This window comes from Taudactylus pleione, unplaced genomic scaffold (genome assembly GCF_031769625.1).
Source record: "Taudactylus pleione unplaced genomic scaffold, aTauple2 ptg000242l, whole genome shotgun sequence".
Lineage (NCBI taxonomy): Eukaryota > Metazoa > Chordata > Amphibia > Anura > Myobatrachidae > Taudactylus > Taudactylus pleione.
In genome coordinates this window covers 9,147,247-9,169,831 of record NW_028284644.1, presented here as the reverse complement: position 1 = coordinate 9,169,831, position 22,585 = coordinate 9,147,247, and the positions used below count along the sequence as shown (strand labels likewise).

The 22,585-nt window shown below is 44.7% G+C and overlaps 1 protein-coding gene across 3 annotated transcripts in view; it reads left to right on the top strand.

The window, feature by feature from the left end:
* The window catches only part of RBBP5 (RB binding protein 5, histone lysine methyltransferase complex subunit), a 111,755-nt gene that overhangs the window by 56,573 nt on the left and 32,597 nt on the right, over positions 1-22,585 (top strand). For all 3 annotated transcript variants that reach the window (XM_088479655.1, XM_088479656.1, XM_088479654.1), the window contains exons 9-11: positions 2,431-2,502; positions 3,144-3,261; positions 8,806-8,875. In XM_088479655.1, coding sequence (XP_088335781.1) covers positions 2,431-2,502; positions 3,144-3,261; positions 8,806-8,875 — 260 coding nt within the window. The remainder of the gene's footprint in view (positions 1-2,430; positions 2,503-3,143; positions 3,262-8,805; positions 8,876-22,585) is intronic.

Sequence of the window (22,585 nt, the reverse complement as noted above, 5' to 3'; positions counted from 1 at the left end):
ACTCATTGGGGATTTTCTTATGACTTTCCATAAAGTGTTGGGGGAGACTGAGTCTGGAGACCTTTTTTTATATTATAAATATGTTCTGCAACGCGTGTCTTAATTTTACGTTTGGTTTGACCAACATATTGGTAGCCACAAGGGCATTCTAGCAGATATATTGCACCTTCTGTTTCGCAGGTTATTCTTTCTTTCAATTTGTATTCTTTTTTTGTTTGATTAGATTGGAAATTCAATTTTGGTTTGGTCCCTTTTATTCCTGTGGTTCTACAGGCCATGCAGTTTAAACAGTGGAAATATCCTTTAGTTTTCCTTACATTATTAGTGTTGTTTTCTAAGGGAATAAAACTTTGTTCTTGTTTTAGATTTTTGGCTATCTTGTATATGATTTTTGTTTTTTCTGATATAGAGTATAGATGTTAGTTGCTCATCCAATATGAGTATGTGCCAATGTTTTCTTTGAATATTTTCAAAAAGGTGATGTTGGCTATTGTACTGGGTCAGGAAGGCCATTTGAAATTCCTCTGTTGTTTTTATTTGTATTGAATCAGATCTTTTCTCTCCAACTGGTCTATGTTTTCAATTTGCTGTTGTAGAAACTCTTCCTTGTATTCTCTCTCCTGGAATTTTTCTTTCATTTTTTGGCTCTGCTCTCGATATGTTTCTTTCAGTACAATTTCTTTTAACTTGCCTGAATTGACCTCCAGGGATATTCTCAAGCCATTTTTTATGATGGTTACTTCTTCTGGATAACATGTTGTTTCCACTTTATTTCCAAAGTATGTTCTGGTATTTCTTTTATGTCAATTTCCAAGTCTAAAAAAAAAAAAAAATTATGTTGTTTCCTATATAATTGTTAAATTCTTCCAATAGGCTTTCTGGGCTGTCCCAAATATAAAATAAATAGTTTATGTATTGATACCAGCATTTGATGTTGTCTTTAAATGGGTTATTATTCCATATTTTTTCTTCCTCCCATCTTACGACAAAAAGATTTGCATAGCTTGGTGCAACTGGAGTTCCCATTGCTGTCCCCATTGTTTGCTTATAAAACTTTCCATTATACCAAAAATGCCACATATTGAGACGTTCCAAAAGCTGATAGAAGAATAGAGAGAATACAAGGAAGAATTTCTACAACAGCAAATTGAAACCATAGACAAGTTGGAGAGAAAAGATCTGATTAATACAAACAAAAAACAGAGGAATTTCAAATGGCATTCCTGACCCATTACAATAGCCAACATCACCTTTTTGAAAATATTCCAAGAAAACCTTAGCACATACTCAGATTGAATGAGCAACTAACATCTATACTTCCAGAAATAATAAAACTCATATGCAAGAAAGCCAAAAATCTAAAACAAGAACTAACAAAAGACTGAACGTGGAACCAGGAAGCAGAAGAGTGACGTCATGGCATAGCGCACCACGCCAGACGGACACCGCCAAACAAGAGACATCCAGCCGGGGACGAGTGTCGAGGAGGAGGTAGGCAGAGGTAGGGTCAGTTAGTTATTCACCCGCCCAGTACTATTGGGCTACCTATACCTCACGGAGAACGCCAGTCCCGACATCACATTTGGATCTCTGAAATAACCGGTTACTATCAATAGTCCGAAAATACTATATAAACCTTGATCTTAAAATTCTGTTTTTAGTCTTAAATAAAGGTATTGCATATACATCTCTCTTATTTACAAAAGCTTTGTTTTAACATTATTACAATGTTTTATTGTCAATAAAAACATTCAGTATTTACTTTCAGAGCCCTTGGTCCGTTTCCTCAGGCACATTTAGAAGCTGAAGCAGTTCACATTATTTCAGTTCTGAAAAAAAGTGCTTTATGAATACAACTACTAATACCTAATTTAATGTTATAACGGTTAGCTTTTCTACCTTAGCATTGTGGTCATATGTTTAAGATTCCAACTAGAGTTCTGTTTATGATGAGTTTGTATGTTCTTTCTGTGTTTGTGTGGGTTTCCTGCGGCCACTCCGTTTCCTCCCACAATCCAAAACATACTGGGGTGTTAACCCTCCCCCCGGTGGTGCTTAGCCACCCTTTGAGGTTCCCCCCCATCCCCGGGCTACGCTAGTATACTTGCCTTCGGGTTGCCGACTTCAGTATATTGATCCTTTTGAGATTGTGGCATCGGCTTCCTGACGTCGGTATACATTCTGTCCGCCAGCATCTTATCCGCATCCCGTATTAATTGACTCCTATCAAAAAATTATTGTAGCGTGTATGTCTGTCCATATGTCAGGATATATAGATTGTAATCTCCACTGGGACTGAGGTCAGTGTGAATGACTGACTAAAGATTACCTGTAAAGCACTGTGTAATCTTTAAGCATTGTATTAAAGTAATATGTACCTCAACAGAATATACAAACTGAATTATCACTTTTTTTTCTTTACACTTCTAGTGGCATCCAGTTCGACCAATCATTGCTTCCATCTCCAGCGGTGTTGTTTCCATATGGGCCCAAAACCAAGTGGTATGTGTTGTATCACTGTGTATGTGCGCCTCATTCAGTGACCATTATATGCAATATTACATGTTATGTTCATTGCCAATACATGACACACCACACAAGAACTATGGACCTAATTTAGTTGGTCACTGTGGACATTATTAAAGCTAGTATGTCTACAACATAAATGAGAGACCATATTTTTGTGGGATGCATTACATGGAGCAATTTTATTATTTATTTATTTTATATTTTTTGGAGCGCAGTATTATAACCAATCTGATGAGGATCACAGCCTGGAATAATTAAATTTAAATCTAGTGTATTATAACAACCCCTAGTTTGCCTTTTTGTCCATTTAAACACATGTGCATGGCGCAACAACATTATATTTGGTAATTTTAACATATAGTTGTTGCCTTTTGCACTATGGGCCAGGAGCTGAAGAAGCTAAGCCCACTTTTATAGAACAGTAAAAAGTAATGAATGTATGTATATATGTAATGTATGTATATATGTACAGTCTGTGTGTATATGTGTGTGTGTGTATGTGTATATATATATATATATATATATATATATATATAAAATATATAATATATAATTTTTTTTTAATTATTATTCTGTAACCTGATGATTCTCTGGTGCCATCTCTGTTGCTATAGGAAAATTGGAGTGCATTTGCCCCGGATTTCAAGGAACTCGATGAGAATGTGGAGTACGAGGAGAGGGAGTCGGAGTTTGATATAGAAGATGAAGATAAGAGTGAACCTGAGCAAACAGGTAATGATTGACAGTCATGTTCTATATTCCATAGACAAAAAAACTTACGGTTTCACGTGTCCCATTAAGGCTTCTTAGACATGATCAGAAATTTCACAAAAAGTATTGAATTTCTGCCACTCTTAACTTCAAAAAGCAATGAAATTACGATCAGTAAGGCAGAGTCCTTAATTAACGTGTTCCTTGCGTAATACAGATATGGTATGCCGTGACACCATGTGGTTAACTGCAGATTCGGCCCTCGGCATTAATGGGCCCGCTGCTACCTATAGTACCCCTGTAAAAGAAATATTAAAACAAATTGTGTCTCTTGTTTATTTTTTATTTTTTTTATTGTACTGCACCTTCACCTGGGGGGCGGCAGTCTTTAAGCTCCTTTTCATGGCTGCCGCCTGCCCCAGGACTTCTACGGCAAATCATCTGGAGGGCGCTGCTCATCCAGGACTTCTCCGGCGTTTTCTCTCTTCGGCAGCTCTTCACTGCATTCCCGTCGACGGACTGGCCTGACGGCGCCTCGCTCTGGCTTTATATAAGCCAGCCGAGGGGGCGGGGCGATGACTTCACAAGCCCTGATTGGCTCGTGGCGCCCATCTTTGAATTTCAAAAATGGAACTGAGGTGCCATTTTTTAAATGGGCATGCGTGGTTCTCACCATTTAAGTCAATGGTGAGAACCGTTCATTGACTGAGAGGCGGAGGACTCTCCTCTATCAGCCAATGAACACTCAGCGGTGGGTTTTCTCTGTTGAAATCCCGCCGCTAAACTCATTCGGGAAGTAGCGTTCTTATAGGATGGTACTTAAGTACGTGCTTTCGCACTATTCGTTGTTTTATTTTGCCAATCCCGGGAATGCCTACTTTGGTCCGAAGAGGACCCGAACTTCACATAGGAGATGGTGAGTATGGATATTTTTTCACAGGTACTCTATGGACAAACTACTGGAGAAGATGACCGATGGCTACAGGGATACATAAGTGAGTATGTATGTATGCATGTGTGAGTACCTGTATGTTTAATATGTACGGTGTGTGTCCTGTGTTTATTGTAATATTTCTTTTGCTGTAGAACCACAGGTACCAGCGGGCCCGTAATTCCCCACATGCTAGTACTTGTGGTCTTCAAGTACTAGCATGTGGGGGAGGCTTGCTGGGATGTGTAGTACCACAGCTAAAGACAATATTAACAATTTACACCACATTACACTATCAACCTGGCACCCACTGCCCCAGGGGGTGCCAGGGATAGCCCTGGGCTATCAGCCTAGCCCTGGGGTATCCTGGAGAGGGGGCCCTCTATATTGGGGGGGTCCCCAGCTCCCCAGGGATCTCCGGCCTGGGCTGACTAGCGGTCAGGGTTGATGCTTCGGTTGGGGGGCCCTGGCTATGGCATCAGCCCCCGTCCACTATAAAAAGTCCGGTGCTGGTTCTGGAAAATACAGGGGGAATCCTACAAATCTTTCCTCCCCCTGCATTTCCAGGGCCAGGATGGCTCAGAGCCCAGTGCTGGTTGTACTGTGTACGGGGGACTGCTACATCGTTTGTCCCCCGTATTTTGTCAACCAGGACTGGTGCTGGTTGTGCTTAATACGGGGGACCTCTATGTCATTTTCCTCTGTATTTTGCACAATCAGCACTGGGTCTCTAAAAGCACGGTGCTGGTTGATCCTTTTGGAGGGGGGGGGGGGCACGCTGGTTTTTTTTTTTTGTTTTGTTTTTTTTTTCTTACACAGATGCAGGATTCACCAGTCTGCATCTGCCGCTGACGCCTGCTACCTCCCCCGGGTCCTACTGCCTGCCGCTCGCCCCGCCTAGGCCGCTAACTGCCGCCACTGCCGACTACTTTCTCCCACAGGTCTCAGCCACCGCTAACGCCCGCTACCTCCCTCTGGGTACCGGCCACAGCAAACGCCGGCTTCCTTCCCCCCTGATCCGTCCCCTGCTGCCACCCACAGAGGAGAGCCATCTTGGTGCACCCAAATGAGTACACCTGCTGAAGGCACCTACTGAGGCTGCGCAAGGAATTGAATCTTCCTATATCTATAATGGCGCAATTGTGAGGTAATAGTTTAAAAACTGTAACTTTCTCAATTACCTGAACCCCAAAACGACTGAACGACTGTGCCCTTATAATTTGTGTTTTAAGGTTGACTGACTTCTCCTAGTTCTGTTGTTATTTTAGCTGCACAAAGAATCAAAACATAGAATCTGTTCCGTGACGTCGTGGAATGGAGAGTAATTACTATCCATTACTGTTTCTTTTCAGTGTTTTTATTGCATATATTTTGTATTTAAACATTGTAAAAGTGTAAACTCTACTGCGATTGCTAGCTTTAGATAACATGTATCAATACACTTGTGTGAATAAAAAAAAGTTAGTGATGGTTATAATAAAGTTTTTTTGTATCCTACTGCCTTCTAGCTATAAAAAAAACAAAAGGTGAATTGGTTAGGAGAATTACACAGTAAAGCAGTTTTAGATCAGAAGAAGGTTATCTATTATCTTAATAAATCATTCTCAGCTGCTATCTTCTATTTACAGGAGACAAAAGGTGAAATAGGGTGGCTAAATGGACTAGCAGAGTAAAGTAGATGCATTTTTTCTGATGTGCTAAGTGGGGATAATATAATGGATTTGTAGAGAAATAGAAGGGAAGAATTAGGGAGAGGGGAGAAGATATCAGGCTCCTAAAATAAATAAATATATAGGGGGGAATTCAATTATCTGTGGTACTTTACTGCCGGCAGTAAATTGCTTCCCCGGTCTAATTCAATTAGCCCCGAAGCTGGCACTTATCGGGGGTGTGGCCTTCACCCTTCAAAAACAAAAACTATTTGCCACGTCGCTCCCCTATTTGGAGGCGCCTCCCATCCGGACAGCGGGAGGCCGCAATCCTCACGTGGTGTTGTGGTATAAAGTAAGTACTTTGTATTTTGTTTTTTATCCTGAAGATGGAGTAATAAATTGCTCCAAAACGTTGACATACCTACCTGAGTTGGTGTTTATTGCCCCAAGTGCCGCTGTATTTGTATTTTGGACTCTCTTGCAGCATATCTTTCACTCCTGCCTAAAACTTTTACACAGTAATGTATGTATGTATGTGTGTGTATTAATAAATATATATTATATTCTTTATATGGCGCCACAAGGGTTCTGCAGCACCTTACAAAGTACATAAACAAATGAGCACACAAGAAACAATGCAGGATAAATACATGACTTATTAACATTGCTGCATAACACTTAAATAAGCAGCAGGGTGTTGGCAACCAAGTGTTAGATGCTGTTGTAAATTAAATATAGTGTTTAGAAAAGAAGGCACCCAAAAGGGACTTTAAAATAAAATAATTTGATGGAAAATACATTTTGGCTAGACATACCCTTATTAGGAGTTTTTTTTTTTTTTTAAAAGAGTAGTTTTAAATACAATATTAGATGTTTTCAACCGAATTTGATTTAATTTAAAAAAATTAGGCACTATTTGAAGCATTTTTGGGAACAAAATTAGTGGTTAATATGCTATACTTTGGGTTACTGAATAATTAACACAATCTGCATTGGTTATAGAAGACAAGAATCAAGAGGCCATGGTATTGGAAGGATCTATAGTCAGTAAAAGACAATTTTTTTTTATTTTTCTAAATTTACATTTCAAATACTGGGAGACAAATCCATTCAGTTAGTTGTACAGGGCTTACAAATGATGCACAGTATCCCTGATTATATATGTAAGGTGTGGAAACACTTCCTTAAGCAGAAAGATAAGGTTTTTGCTGCAGTGAGAAAAGTTTCCTATTCACCCAAAGTTCAAACCAGGTAGGTTTGCTTGACCACAGCACTTCTGCTTTCATAAATTTGAAATCGTCTGTGTTCTCCAGCTGCAGCCCGGTGATCAGTCTTCGAACCCTCTTCTACCCTGAGACTTGATGAGTTCACCAAGGAACTGCTAAAAACCAACACCATCATTACAACCAGGACGAGGTTGTGACTGTCCACCACATGTTATATTTGGTACTGGTAGGAGATTTGGAGGGTAGGCGGGATGGGGAAGGAATCGCCTACTGCGTTCATCCTTCTTTTCAGATCAGTGGCAGCCACTGCCTAGCCTGACACCAGTCCGGGTTGGGAAAGGAGGCAACAAGGTGAACCAGTCTGTCCTAACCTACCAAGCATCCAATCACGCACCAAGTATTCATCACGGATGTCGGGTATTCAGTCTGTTAGAGGAGAGGGAAGTGTAAGCTGTTTCCTGATGAACTGTGCAGTCTTTTCCCACACTGAGGGCATGGTACACTTAAGAATGATGCTTTTAGCGCACATGAGAAATAAACAAGATGGCTCAGTTTGATGACAGTGCCTCTCCTGCTATTCCTGCATATCTGCACTTTTGTGACTGTTTAGTTACACTTCCAGTTTGAGTTATTGCCACCAAAGAAGTTTGCCCTTACTAGTCAAAAATGTTCAGTTGGTAAACAGACTAGGCATTGGCAACCTCCTCTTCCAGATAACTTGCTTTGTAATTTAAGTTTGCTGCTAAACAAAAGCACTTACGTTATTATGTTTTTGTTTTTTTTTTGACACCTTTGTTACCAAACTTATATAAAATAAATGTGGGTTGGACTGACTCATTTAATTTTACAGTAAACTTTCTGGTTCTTTGAAACAACTATTGAAAAGTCCTCTGGGTGCTGTTTTTACTGTTTTTATACTCTGTAGAAGCACTTTTAGCCGCACTTAACGTTGTACCAGGTTTGCACATTTGGACACTGAAGTTTCTAAGCCCTTCCATCTGTGCACTAATGCTTCAGATCTATTAGGTTGGTGGGTACCTTTTGTGAAAACCAATTGGCTGACGTAGATACAGGCAGGTGGTGTGGAGTGGGCATCCTCTTTTCTCATATACCCGGATCCTTTCCTTTGAAGCCCGCACTATAGGTCTCTCTCCATATGGATACCATTGCTACATAATAAACTGTTTACCTCACAGTCTTAAACACCCCAATTTTCTCAGTCTCCCAAGCCCTCTACCTTGGTATCACTGTTGTCTCTACCCTCTGTTCAACTTTGCATATATCACAAACTTCATCTCTGAATTTTCTCCCTCACACCTTCTTTGATCTTTCAATTATACCTTTGACCTTTTCACACCTTTTCTGTACACACTAATACACCAACACTTTCTTTAAACTTCTCAAAATATAAAAAAACGCTTTTGATAAAATAGAGTTTGAAAAACACAATATTGTTACGTATATTACAGAATGCACGTAGGTGAGTAAAGGAAGCAACATAGGGAACCAGTACATAGGTAATGCTCAATGTGAAGTAGCCTGGTTTCTAGAAGTTAAACACCTGTAAAGACTATGCTCTGAGTACTTGACCTGGGTTGGAGGAGTTTGCACAGAGAACGCATCTTGATAGCCAGTTCACACAATGTATAGCTTTGGATCTAATGTTACAATAGTTCACATATTAATTTCTGGTAATGTTTTATTTGGGCTATTCTGTATTTCAAATAGAGCTAATGTCTGTTTTCCTACTCTTTAGGAGGGGATGCTGCAGAGGATGAAGAGGTAGATGTGACCAGTGTTGACCGTATTGCTGCGTTCTGCAGCAGGTACCTCTCTGATTTATAAACTATTTTTATGCATGTCTGTCATGTCTGAGTTAGTGTAAAATGTATTTTCTGTTAGAGTACTGCTTAGAGTTTCCTATAATTCTAGTTTGAGTGGTCTCCCAGGGCCTTTTTGATGGGAGCTTCGGCTGCCATTTTTTTGTTACACCAGCTGGCGCTGGCCTGACTTGCAGCGCGCGCTGGCACCTGCCAGCAGGGGATGCCATGGGCAGCGGAGGTGAGCGGAGTTGCCCTTGCAGGATGGAGGATCCCAGCCCCACCATGCACTGGAGGTATGCTGCAGGCATCGGGGACTTTTGCAGCCTCCCTGTATCCTGCCTCTAGCCCGCAGGGCAGTGGGTGAGAATGGAACGGTTTGGTGCCTCCTATGATGGGGTTCGGTTCACGCCCTCAAACCCCCACCCTGACTGCATCTTGGTGCTGCCTGCCTCTGGTGAATTTCTGAGGAGTACACTGAGTTTACCATCTCCCCTAGCTGCTTATTATGCTCATATTTCTAATGTATTAGTAAATAAGTGTAATTCCACAGTACTGATTTTTTTTTTCAGAATTGTTGCTTAAAAATTGTGTAATATGCTCTGAATATGCAAATAGAGGCTGCATATTTTTTTTTTAATAACCACCGCTCTTCTTGTTTCCTTTTGCCTTTTCATTGGTTGCTCTGCTGCAACCTGGCAGAATAATCAATAACCTGGTGCATGGTGTTGGAGGTAGAATCATCACCCGTTGGTCCTTCATGCTTTTCCAATGATAGGTAGACATGAGTATTTGACATCATTACTCACTAAGGAAGGCAGCAGATGGCTAGAGCTCAGGAAATTGAGAATCAGGCATGTCACTGTTGTGTCTCCTAATACTCTTATCAAGATTACCCAGATATGAGGAGTAGCAGAGGAGAGTGAAGAGACGGGAGCAAAGGGAAAGCAAAGGCAAACATGTAAGAGTAAAAAAAACTATAAAAGTGATGCAAGCCTTGAGACTATAAGGGAGAAGCAGTGTGAGGGTAGGACAGAGGACCCAAAGGGGGAGGGCCATGTATATAAGGACCAGTAAAACAGGGATCAAGGAGTATGGGATCTGCCAAATTTTGTGATTCATTGATTTGTGTGTACATGCTTTTGTGCATTACAATGGGGTGTAAGTGGGACCTGGAGGACCGGACTCCAACAGCAAAGCTTTTGCAATCCCAGGATGCTCCGGTCCTTCCCTCTATACACCATCCACAGCCTGAGGGCAACTCAGTTTTGGTGGGTGTCCGGCAGGAGCTCGGTCACCATTTTTAATAGTGGGGCTGCTACAAGCAGCCCAAGCTTATTTTTATGATTTATTTTTATTGCTAGTATTTTGACTACTGAGCTGTCCCTTAGACGTCTGCGCTGCTGCTCCATCACCCCTCCGCAGCGTCGTGATAGCGAGCCCCGGCTAGGTACTCCTGGCAGGGCTGTTGGGGTAGTAACAAGCAAGCTCCCCAGACTGCAGGCCAGAATCCAGAGGACAGGTAAGGCGGACCCCCAATTGCAGAGCCCCATGTCTTTACGCAGTCTAGCCTCGCGTCTCAGGAGACGGACCGGAGGCACAGATGTGGACACTGGTGAGCCCACGACTCCACTAGACCACCTGGGCATTAATATACTGGCGCAGGGCATATTTAGAGGCCGGGGTACCCGGTGGTTAACGTCAGCACGGGGAGAAGGTGCTCTCCCTGCAGCCCCTCCTCCAACTCCGGGCGCCACTCCACTGCATTCTAGCCGTTCCCTGAGCTGCTCCTCTCTCACCCTCTACCCCCTCAGAGACGCTGGGTCCAGTCTCCCTGCATACTTCTCCCACGGCCCAGGTTATACAGTGCTATATCATATTAGCCACTGCGGTCTGTGTAATTGATTGTAGGGCCAATTGCAGATATATACAGTGTTTCTCTTTCCTCAATGCTGGGGGACACTGGACCATGGGGGTTGTAGCTGGGACTGCAGGAGCTGGCACTTAAATTAATTTTATTTACTTTGTAAATGGGTTTTTTTTATTTTTTTTATTTTAGTAAAAGTTGCTGTTCGCTGCCTATAGCAACGCACAGTGTGAGTGCGGCAGGAAGGCACAGCTCGGCGGGCGCTGGCCGCGGCAGGGGGCGCGCGCGCGCAACGGTGGCTCCTCCCTTAGCACTCCAGTTTCCTCAGAGACTGCCTGGACCCGGGGACAAAGCGGGCCCTCACCCTTTATAGAGGATGCCAGGCGGACGCGATGTCCTGGATGGCGGCAGCGATCTTGCTGGATTTGTTGTTAGGACGGCCTCCTTCTGAGGTGCGCCGGTCCACAGGCTCCCCGAGGTGGGGAATTCCCCACCCAGGGAGGGAGTAGCACTTGCTGACTGGAGAGTGAGTGCAAGGAGAGGACGCATAGCGCAGGGGGGTGGAGCCTGTAACCGCTGGACTCCCCCTGCTTGTGGCTGCTTGGTTCAGCCTCACTGACTGCGTAGGACGCTGGAAGAGAGAACTCTGCTCTCCTACGCCATTCTGCCTCTGCGGGCTCAGTGTTTATCCGGTGGTGGTTCCTTCAGCTTCTCTCCTCTGCGGCTGCTAGCCTGTCCAGGACAGCTAAGTATCCGATTATTTATGCGGTTTGCTCAGGGTTTGGGGTAACAGTTCCCAGTGACCTGATAGTTTTCTGGCCGGCCTGCAACCGTTTTGGCCATAGAAAGTGCTGGATCGTCAGTGGCAGCTGGTGCCGTTTCCCCGCTGCAGTCCAGACCACCTTGGCTTCGTGCCATGGATCGCTCAGTGGCGGGATTCAAGGAAGTTTCCTCTTATATGGAACGCTTCTTTGAGGATCCTAAGCTGCGCGAAACGCAGAAGAGTCTTCCTTCTTCCAGGGGGCCTCTAGAGGTTTCCATGTCCGAGGAGGTGGAAGGTGAACTACCAGAAGAGGAGGCTTCCCTCCAAGGGGAGGACCCGGAGCCTTCGCTGAGTCACGGCGTAGAAGATCTAATTGCTGCGGTGCAGCAGTCTCTAGACTGCCTGGACTTGGAGGCCCAAGCAGTGGGACCATGCAGGCGCAAGAGGACTGTCTTTTTTCCTGCTTCCTCGGATCTCTCCGATCTCATGGAAGAGGCGTCAAAGGCCCCAGATAACAAGTTCTCTGTCCCTCGCAAGTTTGCGTACCTTTACCCATTTCCGTCTGACCATGTTACCAAGTGGGAGCAACCTCCCAAGGTGGATGCGGCAGTGGCCCGTTTGACTAAGCACACTGTGCTTCCCGTTCAGGGTGCAGCGTCCTTCAAGGATCCACTGGATAAGAAATTGGAAGGTTGCCTTAAGTCCATATTTATTGGCTCGGGGGTCGTTATTCGCCTTTGCTGGCCTCAGCGTGGGTCGCTCGGGCCATGAAAACCTGGGCCAACAAGCTCGTTGCTGGACTTCAGGGGGACTTGTCCAGAGAGGCGCTAATGGATTTGGCGGAACAGCTTCGCAGGGTAGCTGAATGTGTGTGAGGCCGTCCAGGACGGCGCTCAGGTGGCATCCAGGCTTTCAGCGACAGCCGGTTCGAATGCGCTCTGGCTCCACGCCTGGGAGGCTGACTCTGAATCCAAGCGGTCTTTAGATCTCTCCAGCTGCTGAGTTGGACACCATTATTGCCCAGGCTACCAGGGGGAAAAGCACTTTCCCGCCCGTGGTGGCCCAAAAACAGCGGGGCCCACAGTTTCAGGCCTTTCACTCCTCCTTTCGAGGGGGAGCGTCTACTAGAGGTCAGTCTGCCTGAGACCGGTTTTTCCCCAGCAGGGGTTCTGCTCCTTGGGGCAGGTTCTCGGGTACTTACAGGTGCTCTGGAGCCAGGGCTTCAGAGAAGCCTAGTGCCTGATGGGGTCTCGACCCACTCGGTCGGGAGTAGGCGGATGCCTGCTCCAGTTCAGGGACCGGTGGCTGGGTGGGAGGCATGTCTCCTGAGGATATGTCATCGACCTCGGGTCCACCGCCGCAATGGTTTTTTTTTGCTACGGAACTTCCCCTGGACACAGAGAAGAGAGTGGCCTTAGACAGTGCCATCAGTTCTCTGTTTGCGGAAGGGTTGGTGGTTCCAGTTCCGGTGTCGGAACGGAAACGGGGATTCTACTCCAACCTCTTCCTTGTTCGGAAGCCCAATGGCACCTATGGTCCGATCTTGAATCTACAGGCCTAGAACACCAGACTGTGGGTGGACCGATTCTGCATGGAATCTCTCCGTTCGGTGATCCATGAAATGTCTGTCAACGAGTTTTTGGCCTCGCTTGACGTCCGGGACGCGTACCTCCACATTCCTATTTGGTCAGATCATCATTCTCTCAGGTTTGCAGTCGGCCCGGCACACTATCAGTTCCAGGCTCTGCCTTTTGGCTTGGCAACAGCCCCTAGCGTATTCGTAAAGACTGGATAATGGTCGTACCCTATTTGGACAATCTGCTGTTAAAAGCGGCTTCAGCTTCCCAGTTGCAGGCCTATCTGCACCACACGGTGCTAGGTTCTTCAGGATTATGGCTGGTTTCCAAACACCTGCTCCGAGGACGCTCCTTGGCTTCTCCAGACTTGGTAAGCAGAAAAAAAGAGAAAGTAGTCCATATAGTGGAATGCACTATTGTGTCATAAGATACTTGATATTAAAACATAACTTTTATTCAATATAATTTAAACACACAAATGACATAAATTCAGCGAAGTAAAATGACAGAATAGTAGGAAAATATTAAAATAAAAGCTGTAGTATTTATGTGTCCCGACAAAGCAGTGAGAAACTGTATTAAATATGTTCACTTTAAGTGTCAATTAAAGCAGCATGTAGGGTAATCTGAATTGTAGGAAACTAAATAGTGATTCATATAGAAGACTGCTCCGCACAGAGCCAGTCCTCAATATTTAAGAAAACACGTCCTGTTTTCTGTATCACATATATTCCTATATACAGATCCAAATGTGAGAGTACAGATGATTATTAATAAAGTCACTGTATATCTCTGAATAACTATCAATCATTCATTCATTGACTAGTTAATTATCATCTGCACTCACATCTACTCTGCTATTGATCTGCTCTAAGCCGCTACTATATCAACCAGTGTATCATAGTGTATAGTATATTTAGACACAGTGTAAAATACTGACTGTGCACAAGATACATATGTAGCTATGGTCCGCTGCTGGCCGCTGCTATTGACGGCTAATGTCTGCCTCAATGTTGGCAATCACTGTATGCAGCTCTCTCGCCGCAATCAGACCTCATAGCCAAAATGTGCTGTCAGCCGTTGCTATTGCCGGCTATTCTCTGCCTGCTGGCAGTCACCATATGCAGCGCTAGTGCCGCGATCCAACCCCGTATATACAGGAAGTTAATAGCGGCTAGTATAGTCACAGTTTAGGACACATTATATCAGTATTATCTCAATTTAAACGGTCACATGTATATTACTACAGCCTAACGCCGATGCGCGTTTCGCTGTAGCTTTTTCAAATAGGCAAACATTCTCCAGACTTGGGTCATTGTGACCACAGACTCAAGTCTCCTCGGATGGGGAGCTGTGATGTCGAACCTTCGTTTTCAGGGTCTTTGGTCGTCATCGGAGACTGCCCTGCTGATCAATGTGCTGGAGCTCCGGGCCATCTAACTGGCACTGTTGGGAGCCCAGTCTCTCCTAGCCGGCAGGCCGGTGCGTATCCAGTTGGACAACGCCACGGCGGTGGCGTATGTGAATTACCAGGGCGGCACAAAGAGCGCGGCAGCAATGGCAGAGGCAACCCACATTCTCACTTGGGCAGATACCTTTATTCCGGCACTCCCGGCAGTGTTTATTCTGGGAATGGAGGATTGGAAGGCAGACTTCCTCAGCAGGGACACCTTCCTGCCGGGGGAGTGGTCTCTCCATCCGGAGGTCTTCCAGCAGTTGGTACGGAGGTGGAGTCTTCCGGAGGCCTGATGGCATCTCGGCACAATTACCAGATGCCCAGATTTTGTGCGAGGTCCAGGGACCCACTGGCCTTTGCAGTTGATGCCATGACCGTCCAGTGACTTTGTGGGATCTGACCTTGGTCCTCTCCGCTCTTAAGCAAACTCCTTTTGAGCCTTTGGATTCTGTGAACCTTCGTTTTGTCACATGGAAATTAGTTTTCCTTATGGCCATTGCCTCGGCTTGGCGGGTCTCGGAGTTGGGGGCTTTGTTTTGCAAGCCGCCGTTCCTCATTTTCCATGACGATAGTGCGGTACTCCTAACAGTACCTTCGTGCAGCTACCTGGTCCTCTGTCCACACGTTCGCTCGGTTTTACAGGTTTCATGTGTTTGCCTCCGGCAACACCCACTTTGGGCGTACAGTTCTCTGGTTAGGCAGCCTGAGGATTTTTGGATACTTACCATTGAATCCTTTTCTCTGAGTCATGCTGCGGGGGACACTCCATTCCCTCCCTCACTCTCAGTCGTGTTGCGTTGTGATATTTGACCGGTTGGTCCCTACGGTTCTGTGTTTATTTTTGGTTATAACAGTTTCACTGGGTTACTGCTTCCACTTGCCAGGCTCTTTTGAAGTTGTACTGACGACATGGGGTTGCAGAGGGAAAGAGCTTAGGGGTAAAGCTGCAGGTTTAATTTTAAGTGCCAGCTCCGGCAGTCCCAGCTACAACCCCCATGGTCCAGTGTCCACCAACATGACTCGGAGAAAAACTGTAAGTACCCTCAAAAATCCTCTTTTTTTTTTTTTCTTCGTTTGTATGTGACTTGTGCTAGCGCCGATCTCTACTTTCTCAATACTGTCCAGCTTATACCTTCGCATTTATTCTAATATACCCTGACATACTAAAGTATAGGGAGTTCATTGTGCCTCACATCTCCTATATATTTATGGGTGCTATCACATACTATGTAGCGCAGTTGCACACCACACTGTGCCATATTACACATACTACAGGGTGTTCACTGCACTGTATCATACTGTGTATTTTATTATTCTTGTGGCTATGTCTGGCAGAGGAAAGAATAACAAGCAGGCTGATGCTGCTGCTCCTACTCTGGTGTCTTGTATGTCCTGCTCAGCGGGCTTAGCCCCAGAGGACCTTATTCAGGATGGTCTTTGTACTATACCCCTCACACCCCTCAGCCCCGGTGTCTTCTCCTCATGACCCACCCTGGACTGCCTTTTCTCAGGTGCTGGCAAAGATTGCGGACCACTTAGCAGTCTCCGTGGTAGCTGCCCCCCCTGTGGGATGGCCACAGCAGCTACTCCCTCCAAATCCTTTTCCTCCCCCATGGGCAGACGTAGTGTCTACCTCAGTACAGAGTTTGGCTAATGCCTCCTATAGTTTTTCAGCAAATGATGCAAAAGGAAAAGCCTTTACCAACTAAACGTGCTGTGTTCTCTTCCTAGTCCACCCAGTTATCTGATTATGATATATCATCTGGGGAGGCAGACCTCTCTCACTCTGACACCGTCTCATGGGACGAGGAGCCACCCTCTAAATTAAATATACCTGTTCTTCTGAGAGCTGTAAAATCTATTTTACAAATAGAAGAGGTGGAACCCACTCCGAAGTAAAAACAACCAATTTTTAAATGACAAAAAGTAGTTTTACCAGAGTTCCTTCACTGTGACCAGCTATCTGATCACATGAGTGAAGCATGGAATATGCCCGGTAAAAGGTTTCAAATTCCAAGTGCCTTTTGCCCTCTTCCAGCTACTGATTGCACTAAATGGGAAGTTCCCCCAGCCGTGGATTCTCATGTAACACGTCTGGTTAAGAATGCCACCTTACCCATGAGACTACAGATAGGCGAATAGAAGCTAGTCACAAATCCATATACTCTGTTACAGGAGCTATTACTCGTCCTCTTAGGGCTACGGCCTTGGTGGCAAAATCCATTTAGAGTTGGGCAGGGAACAACTATCCTACATATCTCACATTAGAGATGCAGCCTCCTACTTGGGAGAAGCAGATATGGATACGGCTCTCCTGGCCTCCAGGCTATTTGACACTTCGGTAGTGGTCCGCCTTATTGTTTGGCTTTGTTCCTGGAAAGCAGACTCAGGCTCAAAAAGGGCTCTGGAGTATCTTCCTTATTCTGGCGATATTCTATTTGGTCCAGAATTAGATAAAATTGCGACTACTGTGGCAGCTTCCAAGACTGCATTCCTGCGCTCTGCATATAACACAAAGCCTCGGTCGTTGTCCTTTCGTCATCAAGGAAAAGCTAAGGGTCATTCCTTTCCACGGCAGCAGGCATCAGCCAAGGCCTCCAAGCCAAGGGCCAAACAAGCCTGGGCTACTAGACGTCCACCTGCCGTCTGAGGACAAGCCTGCAGCCTGACAGGGCAGGCCTCTCCCTGGGTGCTCCCAAGGTGGGAGGCCGACTTCTTCATTTCGCCCAGTTTTGGTGTCATACCGCATTAGATGCCTGTGTAAGAGAAGTGGCCTCCCACGGATATGCCCTATCTTTCCTAAGGCGACCCCCCACCCCAGCAATTATTTTGCACAGGACCTCCATCGGACACAAGCAAGGCCTTCTGCTCCAAAAAGCCATTCAGTCCTTATTGAATTCAGCAGTAATAATTTCGGTCCCCTCCTCACAACGAGGCAAGGGCTATTATTCTACCCTTTTCCTGGTTCAGAAGCCCAACAGGTCTCATCAGCCAATCCTCAACCTCAAATCTCTGAACAAGTTTATCAGGGTGCCCAGGTTTCGTATGGAAACCCTCCACTCTATTCTAGCTATGGAGCCTGGAGATTTTATGGTGTCTCTGGACATTCAGGACGCTTACCTAAATCTACCTATAGCGCCTTCTCATCAACAATATCTCCTGCAGCAGCATTACCAATTCCAGTCTCTACCGTTTGGCCTCTCTACGGCCCCTTGGGTCTTTACCAAAATCATGGCACTTATGGCAGCCTTCCTTTCGACATCAAGGGATCAGACTACTCCCATACTTAGATGACCTCTTGCTGTTGGCCAACTCCCCAGAGATTCTTCACAGCCATCTGGCAGGTAACAATTGCCTTCCTACAAACGCCTGGTTGGCTGATCAACTGGAAAAAGTCTTCCCTGACACCTTCTCAAAGAATGGTACATTTAGGAGCCTTCTTGGACTCTCAGGGTCAGAGAATATTCCTAGCAACAGACAAGATCTCATTAATACAATACCGAGTGCGCAGACTTCTCCGCAGTCGCCGAGTGTCAATTCATGCTGCAATGCAGACATTGGGATCAATGGTGTCCACGTTCGACATGGTGGATTTCGCTCAGTTTCACTCCAGGCCCCTACAACATCTGATCCTCTCTTGGTGGAACGGGCTACCCCATCTACTTCCCAGACGATGGGCCTCCTCCTGGAGGTTCACCCGTCCCTAGCCTGGTGGCTACAGACATTCAAGGGTCGCCCCTATTGGATCCCGGACTGTTCTCTCCTCACCGCGGAAGCAAATGCAGTGACCGGCCAGCACTCCTTCCAGTGCCGCTGGACACCAGTCGAGGCAGGGTTACCAATCAATGTCTTGGAACTTCGAGCCATCTACAGAGCTCTCACTCTGGCTCAGGATATTATTCAGGGCAGGCCAGTACAAGTACAGTCCGACAATGCCACGGCAGTGGCCTAGCTCAGTCACCAAGGAGGAACTCGAAGTCGGGCAGCATTCTCACATGAACTGTACGCCATCTCCGTGATATTCATCCCTGGAGTTCTCAATTGGGAAGCAGATTTCCTCAGCCATCAACGACGTGCTTGCAGGTGAGTGGTCTCTACATCCAGAAGTCTTTCAGCTCCTGGTGGACAAATGGGGTCTGCCGGATGTGGATCTCATGGCCTCAAGACACAACAACAAACTTCCAGTATATGGAACCAGGACAAGGAACCCCGACGCAGCCTTCGTGGATACATTGTCAGTGAAATGGACCTTCCATTTGGCATCTCTTTCCCCCAATATCCCTGCTTAATCGAGTGTTTCAAAAGTAATTGGTTAACAAGAGTGCGTTTGCCTGTCTCAGCGGTAGCCAAGCGGTGTGGATGTAGCGCACCACATGGCCCTCTGAGCAGGAAAAATAGTATTCGTCCTATTGACAGTGATAAGACTGGTATGTACAGCTATAGCCGAGCAACGTGGACGTGGCACACCTGGTCCGGCATGTAGTAAGTAGAGCGATGGACTGCAGGAACAAGTATACATAGGTTATTAATTAGGCATTCGCTTTTATATAATATATTACTGCACTGTGTGAATAAGTGAGGGCAGCAGTGGAGCTCTACTTAACCGATAGCTCCTGGAATATAAGGGGCATATATAAATGTAATTAGAAGCTTTACTGACATTATGTAAATATCAGCAGTGATCTAGTGGAATTAGTAATAGAGACTAATGGATGCAGGACCTATAACCAGCAAGATATGATTGTGAAGATGAGCATATGATAAAATACACACACTAGAAACATCCAGTGGAGTGGAAATAATACTGTCTAAAGTGCTTTTTGGAATATAAATTAGAACTAGAGTCTCTATGCATATAAAAATAGGATATGGCAGTGGTTCCCAAACTGCATCGGGACACTTGCAGGAGTGTCTCAGGTTGGTGGTCCAGCACCAGATCAAATTCTTTATGGTCAATGTAATGTAGATACTGTATGTGCACAAACAGAAGCACAAACCTGTCTACAACTAAATAACCAAACCTAAGGATGACAGGTAAGCATAATACCAAACTTTTGGTTTAGGGGTGCCGCGAAAACAATGCTGATGCACTAGGGCGCCGTGATCCAAAAAAAATTGGGAACCACTGGGATATGGTCTGATGCATGATGAATGGGGGACGTGTGTATAAAATGAAAATAATTTATTATTGCTGAACAGTCATAAGAGGCAATTGAGATGCACAGAACAAATACACAGTCTGGGCAACTAGAGGTCCACAAGTGTCCTGATCTGTATGATCTGAGGTACCGTTTTATGCCAATGATTATATAAAGGATAAATATATCCAGGAATTGAGTTAATGAGAACTGCACTTGGTAGAGAGATTCCACTGGTATGATAGAAGGATGCCATCTAGTCGTAATAGAACAAATAGTAATATCAGTATGAAGGTAACCACTTTGAAACCTTGTGTGAAGTTGTTATAAAATTGATACTTAGTAATTACGCTGTTTATCATAAGAGGAAAGGGCAACAATGCACTGAGGTCTATCCATGAAGAATTAAGCCACTGAGCGTAAATAATTCTAAACTTAAATAAGAACAATTTAGGACAGAAGCCACAGTGTTGAATTTTTTTTTTTTAACAGATTTATTTGTAGATTTTACAGAAGTAAAATAATACAACTATACATAATCCAATAAAGAGGTATATGAAATATTCAGATCGACAAAACAATATGATATCATGTTAGCACATATATCAACAATTCAATCTAATTAGAATAGATCATATAGAGCAAAACAAGGGGTAAAGAGAGGAAAAAGAAAGAAGTGGAAAAATATATTGGGAGATACATGGGAGTTAAAGAGGAGATCGAGTCCAAAATTAAACAGATAATAGGTGGACTATGATCATTAAAGTAGTAGGTTCGAAAAGCCTGAGGGTAGGGATCCATGTGGTGTGGTGTTATTATAAAGAAACCAGTCACCCAAAACTATAAGAAACTTATGGGAGGTGTTATGGAGATACGCTGAGATTTTCTCCATGGCCGCCACATGCCAAATTTTATTTGAGTTGTTGGCGAGGAGGAGGGTTGATATCTTTCCAGTGCCTTGCAAATAAGCATCGAGCTGCGTTTAGGATATGTGAAGAAAGCTTATCAGCATGTGGGTTGAGGCCCTCGAGTGGACAGCCAAGGAGAAAAGACCAGGGAGATTTAGTCAGTGGTATTTTTAGTATTTCCAAAAGGAGGACAGCAACCTCATCCCAAAATTTGGCTATTTTAGGACATGACCACCATATGTGAATGTAGGTGCCTGCCTCACCGCAATCTCTCCAGCAACGATCAGATGCTAAGTGATACATTCTATGCAGGTGGGCAGGCACCAGGTACCATCTGTAATATATCTTGTAAGCATTTTCCTTTATTAAGGTGGAAATAGATGATTTGGATACCCTCTCCCGCACCACAGACCATGTGTCCTCATCCGGTGGGCTCCCCAGATCCTTCTCCCACTGAAGTTCATGGCCAGGTGTATCTGATAGATTAACATTCAATAAAAGATTATAGATGACGGATATAATACCTTTCATAAGAGGATTGCGGAGACATAAAGACTCATAAGGTGTTAAAGATCTAATAATTGAGTTAATGGGAAAAGAATTAATAAAGTGATGTATTTGAATATAAGTAAAAGTATTAACAGAAGATATATTAAATTTATTCTGTAGGGAATCCAGAGGGGCGCATCTATCCGACTCACAGATATCAGATAACACCCTGACCCCAACTTTAATCCATGAAGAAAAACAGGCAAGGTTGAAACCTGGGGAGAATGCTGGGTTCGACCATATAGGGGTAATGGGTAGGTGGTGGTGTTAAAATGGGATTTACAGTAATCCCATATAGAGCATGTAAAGGAGATAACCGGGTGTGAGCGAGCAGATTGGGGTTTATCAGGTGAAGCCAAGCCTATAATTGTAGATATGGAGGAGACATTACACAACTTAGTTTCAATTTCCACCCAGCGGGGTATTTGAGATGATGTAAACCAGGCTATTGCCTGACTTAAATGGGTAGCATAGTAATAAAGGTTAATATCGGGAAATCCATTTCCCCCATTAGTGGTGGGACGACAGAGTCAGGAAACTAATGCGGGGAGGTTTGGATTTCCATACGAGTTGGACAAACCATCTGTGTATTTGCAATAAAATTGATTTGGGAACAACAACAGGGAGGGTCTGGAAGAGGTAGAGTAATCTAGGCATAAGGTTCATCTTGATTGCTGCTATCCTGCCTAACCAGGAGATTATTAGATCACGCCATCGAAGAAGGTCCAGTTTAATTTTTTTAAGCATAGGGGGGAAATTTGCAGAGTATAAAGTGTCGTAACTGTTTGTTATGCAGACTCCTAAATATTTAGTTTTAGAGGGGCGCCAGGAAAAGTTATAATTGTGACGCAGGAGATCCAAGGCCCTATGTGTCATATTAAGTGCAGACTCAGTTTTAGAAAAGTTGACCTTATAACCCGAAAGTGAGCCGTAGTCAGTCAAAACTTGAAAAAGTTTTGGGAGAGACTTATGAGGAGAGGTTAGGGTTAGGAGTACTTCATCAGCGAAAAGAGATATTTTGTATTCAGACTTTCCAAGTGACGCACCCCTAATATCCGAGTCAAGGCGTATTTGCGCTGCAAGGGGTTCAATAACAAGGGCAAAGATCAGAGGCGACAGAGGGCACCCCTGTCTAGTGCCATTAGTTATACGAAAAGGGGACGAGAGAAGACCATTAACGGAGACCCTAGCTGAAGGTGTAGAGTATAGGGCCAGAATGCCCTGGAGGAAATTACCACCCAAGCCAAAGGCCCTCAGAGTTTGAAACATGAAGGGCCAGCAGATCCGATCAAAGGCCTTCTCAGCGTCCAGGGAGAGCACCAGGGCTGGGGCTGGAGTAGAATTGATAGAGTGAATGAGACTAACAACTCGCCTAGTGTTGTCTCTGGCTTGCCTCTCTGATATAAAGCCAACCTGATCGTTATGGACCAAGTCAGGCAGCACTGAATTCAGGCGCTT